Source organism: Podarcis vaucheri (assembly GCF_965113315.1).
Source record: "Podarcis vaucheri genome assembly, chromosome: 2".
Lineage (NCBI taxonomy): Eukaryota > Metazoa > Chordata > Lepidosauria > Squamata > Lacertidae > Podarcis > Podarcis vaucheri.
The window spans coordinates 46,592,299-46,604,276 of record NC_138760.1 but is presented as its reverse complement, the minus strand read 5'-3'; the positions used below and the strand labels follow the sequence as shown (position 1 = coordinate 46,604,276).

The following is an 11,978-nucleotide window of genomic DNA, read 5'->3' as shown; positions in this document are numbered from 1 at the left end:
TACAGCAAATTAAGTCACTTTAATTAAAGAAAATTACAAAAGGTGTGCAAAACAATTTCCATGATTAAATACACATTTAAAAGCAACATGCAAACTGACATCTGTATATAGGTTTTAGTTAAATGACAAATTCCAATACTTTTCAACTTGAACCAAGACTTCAGTTAATCTTGAAGTATGCATGAAATCAAGGGAGCTAATAACTGAAGTTCTGTTTTAAGGGGATGATATTGGTAACTTCAAATTATGTGTCCAAATGCCTCATTTCCCAAAATATAGTGTTGTGATTGATGTACTACTTAGTGTTCAGAGAGACAGCGGCTTAGTTTGTTCTGAACACATAATAAGCTTGCTGTATGATAGGGATTTCTTACAGGCTATAAGGTGGGGAAGCTGCAGCCCTCCAGCTGTTTAACTACACCTCTCATCATCCTTGGCCATGCTGGCTAGCACTGATGGCAGTGAAGTCCAGTAACATCTGGAGGATCACACTTTCCCCCTTCTTGTTGTTCAGTATACTACCCTCTTGGCCATTACAGATTATCTTGTACTTGTAGAACTTCCCCAGCACAACCTAAGTGCAAATACCAATGGATCAAGAACTGAAGTGTCTGGAATGGTTATTTCCAATATCTAAGCTGTTTGCTGTCACTTTCCCAGCATCTCAACATTGTCCTATGCCACTTCCTGCCCTGCAGAATGGTTATTTAGGCCAACAGTACTTTAATGATGTTTGCTATGGATTTCTTTTGGCACCTCTGACAAATGACAAACAAGTTAATATCTATTTATAACAGCATGAAAACAAGGACCTTGAGCATTCTATCTATGTCAGAGCAAGTGCAACTAAGAGCCAACTTGCTATAATATTCCTTTCTGTGTATTAGAAGATAGGAGAAAAAGGACATTTTACAAAGGCAGAAACTGCTGGTATAGATTTCCTGCCACCCCCTTAAGCACGGTACTAGAACTCAAATCTATATGTACTTTTGACATGTCCCATTCACTGTTTAAACCTTAGTAATTTCCTGCCCCTTCACTCTTATGGAGTGGCAGGCACTAAGTTTCACAGTTTAATTACAGAGAGAAACCCAATAGGCACAGGCTATTGAAACATTTTTTTTAAAAAAGGGGGAAAATTGAAGGAACAACAGCAGCCAAAACTTAACATTTAAAACCAGCTGTTGACAGTTAACGTAGTAGTCCTCTGCCTTGCTCTTTCCATACTGGTTTGGGCTTCTTAAAGTCATCTGTCCCATCTTGAGCAGCACAGTTAACTGAAGGTAGTGAGAGGCCATCTCTTCAGGAAAGGGAGAATAAGCAGGACGGGGTTCCAGATCTCCTTCCCCCCTACCTACAAATTTCCATCAGTTCAGTCAAAGTTTGTCATCAGTCATTTCTAGGAACTGAGCATAGACATCCCTGGAGCATTCCCCTTTTTGATTGAATAAAAATTTGTAGTAGCTGCCATCTGCACAGATCGCTGCAAGAGAAAGATACTGTTTTCAGTTTGGCAACTGAAGTCAATTGCTTACACATTGTGTTTCACTGCACAGCTTTTGCTTGTGAGAGCAGCAAGAGACACCACATTACCCGCAGGCTAAGAAACATTCTCCTATAAGACCTGCGCTATATACGCCAATCAATTCTAGCGCCTGGCTTGCCCCACCCCAGAGAGTTCTTGATGAATCATTAAGCTGCCCTCCGTGAGGATCTCAAGCAACAATCTTGAGCGTTCAACATTCCTTGTAATCTAAACATTTTTACAATCTTAGGCTGCAATCATTTTTACAATCTTAGGCTGCGATCTGGAGTTAAAACCCATTTATATAAATCACACTCCCATCAAGGACAGAGGGAGATTCCTCTAAAAAGCTTGTTTGTGAGCACAGCTGCTTGAATTCATAAGCTATGTTTGGGATATGCATAGTGAGGGGCCTTGTTTGATTTTTGGTGCAACTTGAGATTCTTACCTAGGACAGAATTTGGCTCTGTTCCAAAGGCACAGATGCAGGGAGAGCCTGAGGGAACCTGAAATTTGGAAAAACTCCATTTGGAACTGAAGTATTTGGGCAGGAAGCTGGCTGATGCTAAGCTGAAAAAGAAAGAAAGCTCTCTTCAGCATCATCTCAACCCAGTAGTCCAGGCACTGAAGCAAACTGACTTCTAGCACCACGTATTAAGGTTCACAATTATTTTAATAATAACAACAATAAATTTTTATTTATATCCCGCCCTCCCCAGCCAAAGCTGGGCTCAGGGTGGCTAACAACAGTAAAATGATATAACATTCTAAAATCATTTCATTATAAAATCAGTTCAAATCAGATTAATGGCAACCATTGGGCTAGAGTTCTGTGAGGATTGCCAAAGGAGGGGGTCAGGCTGTGCCCTAGCCAAAGCCCTGGTGGAACAGCTCTGTCTTGCAGGCCCTGCGGAAAGATGTCAAGTCCCGCAGGGCCCTAGTCTCTTGTGACAGAGCATTCCACCAGATTGGAGCCACAGCCGAAAAAGTGCTGGCTCTGGTTGAGGCCAGCCTAACCTCTCTTTGGCCCAGGACCTCCAAGGTGTTTTTGTTTGAAGATCATAAGATCCTCCGTGGAACATACCAGGAGAGGCGGTCCCGTAGGTACGAGGGTCCTAGACCGTATAGAGCTTTAAAGGTTAATACCAGCACCTTAAACCTGATCCTGTACTCCACCGGGAGCCAGTGCAGTTGGTATAGCACTGGGTGAATGTGATCCCGCAGCGAGGACCCCGTAAGAAGTCTCGCCGCGGCATTCTGCATCCATTGGAGTTTCTGGGTCAGTCTCAAGGGCAGCCCCACGTAGAACGAGTTACAATAACCCAGTCTGGAGGTGACCGTCACGTGGATCACAGTGGCTAGGTCAGTGATTATTTAAATTATTTACTTTATTTTAGCTACTGATACATTCTTCCTGTATGAAGTTACCTAATCATTTTTGCCTAGAGATCATCACTCTGGTCCCAGCTGCTTACCTCGACTGCTTGTTCCTCTTAGGATCCTCTGCAGCAAAAATGTGCACTGTGGCATGATCACTTGACACACAAATGAGAGAAGCATCTTGGTTGAAGTTAATGCTAAAGGAGAAGTCAGAAAGAAGTCTGCTTATATCACCACTGTCATGGAATAAGTTACTTTTTAAAGAAATGCCTATGTGTATATACTGCAACTTTTCAAACACTATAAGCCAACCTCTTTCCCAAGTATCTTAAAAACAAGAGTTTCTAACTGTAGGTTTTGGGGAGGTTATCTAAAGCAATGCCACCTTGCAACAACATACCCAGCAAGATGCTAACCTTTTATCAGCAGGTGTTGATGCAGAGTGAAGCAGCATCAGCAACTGAAGTGGTAGAAAGTGAAAGAGCATTCACCCCAGAAGTAAACGACATAGACGGGAGGAAGGGAAATATATTCACACCTTTAAAAAGCATTAACTCCTCCATAATACATGTAGCTGAAGAAAAGGGCACACAGATATTGGTGAGGCATAATTACTTCTTAATTAGTATCTTAGTTCCTCCATAAACCAACACAGAACACAGTTGCAGGATGAATGCTACTTTAATTCTGAGTTTTCATTCTGAGTTTGAGAAAAGGTGCAGACCTCAAAGATCCTATGGACATAGAACTAAGGGATCCTTGTTTCCCCAACTTTTTAAAGCTATACAAAAGTTCACATGTTTGAACTGATGTTTTATTGTATATCTCAGACACTGCTACCACCCAGACTTAACCCCCACTCCCATTTTTTCTCTTTTTTTCCAATGCTCAACTCTCAATTGGATTAAATTCCTCTTGAACTGTACTGCTGCTGATTTCTCTACCTATGTGATGTCACATTTCCCCCCAAAGAATTTTCAGACACCAAGGCTAATGTTTATATTTGTCTGATGTGCTACACATAACACTCAGCTGGCTAATGTGGAAAAGCCAGCTGACAGTATCAGCTGTATGATTAGTAGGTCACAGATGGAAGAAAATTATTCACACACAGGAAGTTCATGTCTCTTAAATGGAAAATGGGGGGTAGTTTTAAAGCATGAAACCCCCATTTGTATAACGGCCACTCCCTCATCTTGCTGATGATCAAGGCAAAGCAATAAACCTTACCAGTAGATATTGGCAGCCTGAGACCCTCTGCGCAGTTCCTGGATTAAATGCCCAGATGATGTATCAAATATTCTTATTAGGGTCCCCTTGAAAAGCAACAGCGCACATTAAAGATGTGAGGGGAACCTTTCAAAAACAACACAAGTACTTCCCAGAACACAATATTAGGATACAGCTGTTCACTTCCCAGATGATGGCTCCATCATTTTTCCACCACCCTACACTATCGTAGATGCACATCTTTGCCCTTCCCATATGGAATTATTTTTGTTATCCGGTGCTATCCTTCCCACATATTTGGAAATCCTCTCAGGTTTATCTGCATGAATATATCCAAGATCAATGCCACTAAAGTCAGTATTTTGACAGGAAAATTGAGAAAGTCTACATGAACTGGATTTATACCGTATACAGTAGTCTGAACCTAGTATATAACACATTTGTTACATATTTTGGAAGATTCTGGCATGCAAATAGTGAGGCAGCAGGATGAAAGGTTTGAGTGAGGAACGAATAGCCAGGGAACCTATTTGAAACAATGCAGGTTACAGGCTGCCAAAGAATGCAGAGTTTATCTCTTGACCAATATTTGCAATAACAGAATGCATATTTTCAAAAGTAATCACAACCACAAAGGTTGCCAACTTTCTGTATAAACTTTAAAGCCAAGACTTTCATAAATTCAACTTCTGTGTTAGATGATACAGTCTTCCCAGTAGGCTTGACAGTAAATTAAAGACTATACAATGCAGCTATTAAAATGCCATGCAGACTCTCAAGATGACACAATTCAGGGTTTATTCTAAACCATTAAGGACTCTTGTGTTGTTTTCTAGCCAACTGTGGAGTAAAATCATTGACTTACTTTTTCTGATGCTGTGGCAATTCTTGTTCCCTGTAGGTTAAGAGCTATGCAACTCAAGACCCCTTCATGAGCTGGTATATCTACAGGAGGTTTCTCTGTATTTGCCAGGTCCACTATCTGCACATGTCCAGTATGTGTTCCAGGGAATGCAAGTAGGGAATTATTACTGTTTGGGCACAGGACACAAAGACCTGAAATACAATTTAAAGTATTGAGGAATAGGAATTTTTACTACCATCTCCGTCCTCCCCACCCTCCTTCTGAAAATAAGTTTTGAGAGTACTTGGAATACTCAAAAAAGCAAGCTAGGAAGCTTCATGTTACCACATAGCCATGAGTGTCAATGTCTGTATAAGCAAAAGGCAGGATTTACCGAATGAATCCCATCAGCACAAACCCTCCAATAGGGCTTCTGTTTGCACAATAGGGCTTTCTCCCCTTTTCCTGCTTCCATGGCTCTTGAAATTGGCTCAAGGTGATTGGGAGAACCCTCAGAACAGCACATGGGGGAGGAGATGGGAAACTGTTTTGTCGGACAAACTGCAATGCTCGCAGTGATGCAATGTTCATTATAGCATACAGTTGACTCCCACCCTAAATTGACAATTAGCCCTGAAATGCCACATTCTAACAATGCGTTTTTCCAACATTGCTTTTTCTTTTTTCCAAATCCAATGTGAAAACTATGGGAAGATGGAGGACAAATGGTTTCATAAGTTTTTCCACTGCATTTAATGGGGATGACAAGGATGCTATGGCTCAGCACCCCAGCACTTGCAAAGCATGAGAAAGGTCCAAGTAGTTTTTTTATATAGTTAAGCCCTAGGGTGTGCAAAATAGACAGCATCAGTTATCATAAGGAGTACAATAGCAAACAGAAGAAGAACAGCACAGAATCTTTCTTCGTTCCTCTTACACTTTATGTAGTGGATAACACTTACCTTTAGGATTGTAGCAGGTTTCGAAGACGTGCAACTGGTGAGGGTTGTGCGTGAATGTGAAAACCTTAATCATAGAGTCCAGAACTACCACGATTCTGAAAGAGAAGGCAATGGCAGGCTAATTAGCATCATGTCTAGTTACACTGGTCCAACTCCAAACTGGGGGAAAAACAGAAGGAGCTCTCCATACAACAGAGTGTGACCAGACTCACCTATCTCTTCGCAGTTTAACTGCTTTGACTTCTGTGGAAAATTCTATTTCGATAACGGTCTTCTTTTTCAGATCATCCCAGATCATCACTGCAGAAATGGAAATGGCCTTATTAGTCTTAAAATAACACCTTGCAATCTTATAAAGTGCTTCCAGAGATGCCACTTTGGAAGTCTAGCTACATGAGGAACTACTGCATCCCAGACTACCCAGTTTGCACTGGTTCACTTGGCAAAAAAAACAAAAACCATACCCCAAGTTCAGATCTTCAAAATTAGACATTGTATAGTTAGCATTAAGTTACAATTGGTTTGGGGCAGGAGAAAATAGAAGAATCAGCTACATCCAAACAAGTCTTATATGATGGCATTCTGAAGCTTAGTCCACCCTCTTCTTCACCCTCCCCACCTGCTACTGCCAACAGCTTTTTATTCCTATTTATGTGGGAGTGCAGTATCATAGCTGCTTATCAAAATCTGTTTATCCTTTGACCATCTGGAAAAACACAAATTATCCTGAATACAGGGAAACAATAGGTCACAGATTGCTCTAGCTAGCACCTGGCATTAAAAGGAATGATACCTCATAGCACAACTAGAGAAGGTGACAGCTAAGTCCACATTTATTCAAATTTTAAACTACACAGGAGGTTTTCGATAAAATCTGCTTGAACACCAGTTACATTAAAGCTGCTTGGAAATGTTTAGTGCTGAACTCAGCACTAAGCTATTGCTTACTTACTGCTCAATACTTTACCTTTATTAGGTGGGTATTTGGGTTTTTTTCCTCCACCAACCAAAGCTAAATAATTGCAGCGAAACAACATTTCAACATGGCCAACACCTCCTTCTAGAAATTCTGGAGAGGGAAAAGGGACATTTTTAATTAAACACTCAAGGCAAAGAAAAGTTTATTAATGCTGTAACATCTTTGTGTATCAAGAGGATTCTCTTCAAAGACTCCAAGTTAAAATGCAGCTGATGTCAGTCTTCTTTTACTTTTTACTCCTGGAGTGCCTCGTTTCAAGACAATGCTTCATCATCAGAAAAGCCTGCTCAGAGCCGCCTTCTGACCACACATTATGGACACAGCAATATTATACTGGATCAAAGTTTTAAAAAATTGTACTCAAATTCTGGCAAGTGAAATCTCTGTTCTATGCACAGCTACTTGAGGGTATAGGATTGCACAGTACGTGGTTTAAGATGAAAAAAATGGCACAGCAGAACAACTATGTATATTGAGGAAGAATCTCACCTTGTTTCTCCTTCTCTTTGAGCGGATCTGCATTAAACACTCTAAATCCATTTTCCATCCCACATGCAAAGCACCCTAAAAAAGAAGAGGATTACTACGTCAGGTATATATGCTCTGTATCAACAGGAAAAAGACAGCTCAGTAGCAGCACATGCTCTGTGTACAGAAGTCCCAGACATCTCCCATTAAGAGGGTCAAGTAAGACTCTTCCCTGCCAGAGATGCTCTTAGTCACAACAGGCAATACAGGAATCTAACTGCAAGTACAGATCCAATGCATTACAGTGGTTCAGTTGTGTCCATGGCAGTAGAATGGCTTTGTGAACATTTTAGAAAAGCAATTGGCACTAAAAGCTGTAAAGATGCCTGGAACCTGATGTATTTTCTTGGCTATTTAGGATCAAACCTACACAGCTGTTTATAGGGATTAGGGAGTCCTCATTCTGCCAAGTGTAATTTGTTTTTGAACAGGCTGACCCACAACAGGCTTAAATTGAGAGCTCTGTCAACCACACATTTCCTGTTTCTTGTAGTTGATGCCAGTTATTGAGAAAAATGTGTCTTCCCTTTCCCCGCCCCCTTCTGTTCCTCTACCTCAGCATTTATAGTAACTGCATATTATTTTTCCCATTTATTTATTTACCAAGAAGCACAATCAAGTACATCAATCTAAATATTTTTTCCTTTCAGCCAGTTCAAACTTTATTCACTATAATGGTTTAGAATGAACCTTGAATTTATGAGCCACCACATAAAACGCCCGTTCTTGCGTTGACACCTTTCAGACCTCTTGTGGGGGAGGCACCCAAAGAAGGGCCTCGGTGATGATCGCAGGAGTCAAATAATTTCATGCGGCGAGAGGTGGTCCCTGAGGTATTGCAGTCCTGAGCTGTTTAAGGCTTTATAAGTCAAAACCAGCACATCTGAATTTGTTGCCAAGATAAAAGCTGGAATTCCAACAACTCTACTAGCCTATAAACAAGCCTATAAACAAGCACCCTAGGAAACTGCATCCTGTAGGTGTAGCCCATACAACCCACATGATATAAAGTTTCTGATGCAAATAGAATGTGAACATTTTACTAGCTTACACTGAAGTGATTACTGCAATAAAATATTCTCAAGGTAAAGAACAGCAAAGCATAAGCTTTTCTGGGGTGAGGTTTACTACAAGGAAGTTGATCCCTAACTTGTGTTACTCTAGTGAGTCATAGCCTATTTTCTTGGCAGAAAAAAAAGAACACTAGCTAGGATGGCTATTTTTGCTCATTCACTAAGGGCCACATCAATTTGGGATGCCTCACACACTGTATTTTTAGGGGAACACATGAAATGTTAAATGTGCACCTAAACAAGTGTGATTTTCTTAGAAAAACAATTATGAAATGAACAGGAACACAATAAACATAGGACACTCCTCAATTTGCAAGCACATGACTGGTGTAGTCACTCAATTTGAACTAGCTTCCCTATCAAATTAAAATGACAAACTATTTGTCATTGCTACTAATTAGGGATAATTGTAAGAACATAAGAACTGCCTGCTGGATCAAGCCAATGCTCCATCAAGTCCATTGTCCTGTACTTCAGCAGCCACCCAGATGCCTGTGGAAAACTCAAAAGCAGGACCCGAGCTCAGAATCACTCTTCCATCTAGCGCTTTCCAGTAACTGGTATTCAGAAACATTACTGCCTCCAACTGGGGAAACAGTTATCATGGCTGGTAGCCATCGATAGCCTTATCCTCCATGAATTTGTGCAATCCTCTTTTAAAGCCATCCAAAAGTTGGTGGACATCACTGCCTCCTCTTGAAGTGAGTTCCACATATTAACAATGTACTGTGTGAAGAAGTACTTTCTCTCATCAGTTCTGAATCTTCCAACATTCAGCTTCATTAGAGGTCCACCAGTTCTAGTGTGATGGGGGGGGGCGGCTTTTCTGTCTATTCTCTCCATGCCATGCATAATTTTATAGACTTCTATGTCACCTCTGATTCACCTTTTCTCTAAACTAAGAAGCCCCAAACACTGCAACCTTCCCTTGAAGATCCATTCCCCTTATCATTTTAGTTGCACTTTTCTGAACCTTTCCCAACTTTACAATATCCTTTTTTGAGGTGAGCTGACCAGAACTGTACTACACAATATTCCAAATGTGGTTGCACCACAGATTTGTATGTCATTGTGACATTGGCAGTTTTATTTTCAGTTCCTTTTCTAATTCCCCCTAGCATGGAATTTGGCTTTTTTCACAATTGCTGCACACTGTGCTGACATCCACTATTACCCCAAAGTCTCCTTCCTGGTCAGTCACCACTAGTTCAAAGCCCATGAGCGTATATGTAAAATTATTATTCCTAGTGCTAACAATTCATTTACAATGAGTTGCATTTGCCATTTTACCAACCATTCATTCAGTTTGGAAAGGTCCTTTTGGAGCTCTTCACAATCTCTTTTCATTTTAAAGACCCTGAACAATTCAGTATCATCAATAAATGTGGGCACTTCACTGCTCACCCCTTCCTAACTCTTGATTATTTGTGAACAAGTTATAAAGCACAAATACCAATACCAATTCTTGGGAGACTCCATTTTGTGTTCCTTTTTGTTCTCTTCATTTGGACAAAACTTCCTTTTGTTAAAGGAAGCCTTCTTGCCTCTAACGGCTTCCTTGACTCTGCACATTACCAAACTGGCATTCTCTTGGCCCTCATGATACTTTTTGCCATCTATGGTGTACACTCCAGCCGAGTTTCTAATACTGCATTTTTAAACAAGTCCCCAGCAATTTGGAGTGATCCAACCCAATTGACCTTGCCTTTCAACTTCCTTTTTACCAAGTTCCTCCCTTTGGGGAAGTTTCCTGCTTTGCAATCAAAGTACATTTAATTTAATAGTGCTATGGTCACTGCTCCCAACTGGCATGACAACAATTACATCTTGCATCAGGTCCTGGGCGCTACTCAAGATTAACCTCAGGGTTGCTGACTTTCTAGTTGGTTCCATGACCAGAGGCACAGTCATTGGTATCTAGAAATTTTGCTTCTTTACTATGACTGGGACACAGAAGAGATACCGCAGGTCATAATGTTGCTGCTATGTGCCCTTTGATTAAAAGCAATAAAACTGTTCAGGACATTCAATTCTGCATGCAAATTCATATGCCCAAGAAAGCAGCTACCTCTTAAAGAGCTGCAGTTTGATGAGAATTCAAGCAAGGCAATCTGAGGAATAGAATGATTCAGTGCAAAACTGGGCCAAAACACACATCTTAGCCCTAAGTCCAGCTTTGGCATCTGCTTGTGGAAACTGTTGAATTATGCATCAGTTGCAGTGGAAATGGCATTGAGTAGGAGAGCAAGCCTGACACTCAGGCCCAACAAGGAGCTCAATATACGCAGGTTTTTAAAGAGAAAGACTAAAGGAGAACAGGATGAGGCAATGTACAAGGGGTAAAGCATCTGGGCTGGGCCAAGCACTGTTGTATTAGTACAAAACAAGGCTCCGCGTGGAAGTCTGAGAAGGCAAGGAGGAGAATGGAAGCAACTGCCTCCCCTGCCTTGGTGTCTCTGGGCAGAGGCCGATCCTCCCCGCGTATTTTGCAAAACACCAGACTCCGATTGCGCCCCATAAACACCCAAGCGCGCTAACCAGAGGCCGGAAAACAGAAAGGGGAGAGACGAGGCCGAAGAGGGAAGTATTGGCACCCATCAATGTTAACAGAGAGTGCCAAGCAACGCAAACTTAAGGGACAAAGGCAAGCTGCTGGGAGGAAAGAGGAGATGTGTCTGAGCCCGGAGAGGGCAGCCCCCTCTCTTCGCCCCAAGAAGGGAAGGTAAAGCCCTCCTCCCCGCCCGCACTTTTTTGTGCCCAGGCATTCGTCTAGGCTGGCCGCGGGTTCGAGACCTGCGCCTCCCTCCTCTCGGAAGGCCTGGAATTATTTGGGTGGGGGCGAGAACTCAACTTTCGCCTCTCCCAACCTCACCCCATTAGAGACGCTGAACACGGGGGAGGAAAGGAAACCCGCCAAGCCCGAAAGCCTCCCCCGCGGGCGGACAGGCGGACCCCTGACTCCCACCCCCCGGCGCCCCGCGAGGGTCTTTACCGTGGTCCTGGTTGAAACCGGCGAACAGCAACCCATTCCCGTGCGGGTTGGCTGGGAGCAGGTTCATGGCGCCGGACTCCGGGGAAGGCCGCAGCCGCGGACGGGGGGGGGGGGTCCTTCACACCATCGGGGGAGGGTCACTGGCCTGAGGGGGCGGCAGCGCCACGATTCCTTCCGGACTAGACAGGCGCCGCGCGGAGCACCGAGCGCGTCCAATGAGCCTTCCCAGGCTGACCAGAGGAGAGCCGAATTGTCGAACGCCGGCCGCCGCCGCCGCCTTCCTCGGCTTGGCTCTTTCCATTCCCCAGCCTGCTACGTCCGTCCCCCTCTTTGCGAGCGCAGAGCGCGTCGCTCAAGGCAGGCCGCCCGGCGGAGTGCCAAGCTAACGATCAGCAGCCCGACTCTCACCTGGCTGGCGCCACCGGGAAAGGTGGGCAACGGACTGCGCTCTCTTCTCGTGCCTCT

General features: G+C 42.9%; 1 protein-coding gene across 1 annotated transcript; it reads right to left on the bottom strand.

The window, feature by feature from the left end:
- On the bottom strand, positions 1-11,721 carry WDR45B (WD repeat domain 45B). The gene is made up of 10 exons (XM_082213200.1): positions 11,514-11,721; positions 7,410-7,484; positions 6,909-7,010; positions 6,154-6,241; positions 5,942-6,036; positions 5,001-5,191; positions 4,136-4,221; positions 3,001-3,102; positions 1,974-2,095; positions 1-1,483 (listed from the first exon to the last, which is right to left on the bottom strand). The coding sequence occupies exons 1-10, from the start codon at positions 11,578-11,580 to the stop codon at positions 1,377-1,379; spliced, it is 1,035 nt and encodes a 344-aa protein (XP_082069326.1). The 5' UTR covers positions 11,581-11,721; the 3' UTR covers positions 1-1,376.
- Between the last annotated feature and the right edge of the window lie 257 nt (positions 11,722-11,978).

Excerpts from the sequence above, each read along its gene's own strand:
- WDR45B (XM_082213200.1), bottom strand. The coding sequence starts at position 11,580 with ATGAACCTGCTCCCAGCCAACCCGCACGGGAATGGGTTGCTGTTCGCC. Across the intron at positions 4,222-5,000 it reads TTGCCACAGCATCAGAAAAA|GGGACCCTAATAAGAATATT; the intron begins GTAAGTCAATGA and ends TTGCTTTTCAAG. Across the intron at positions 2,096-3,000 it reads AAGAGGAACAAGCAGTCGAG|CTTAGCATCAGCCAGCTTCC; the intron begins GTAAGCAGCTGG and ends TTTCTTTTTCAG.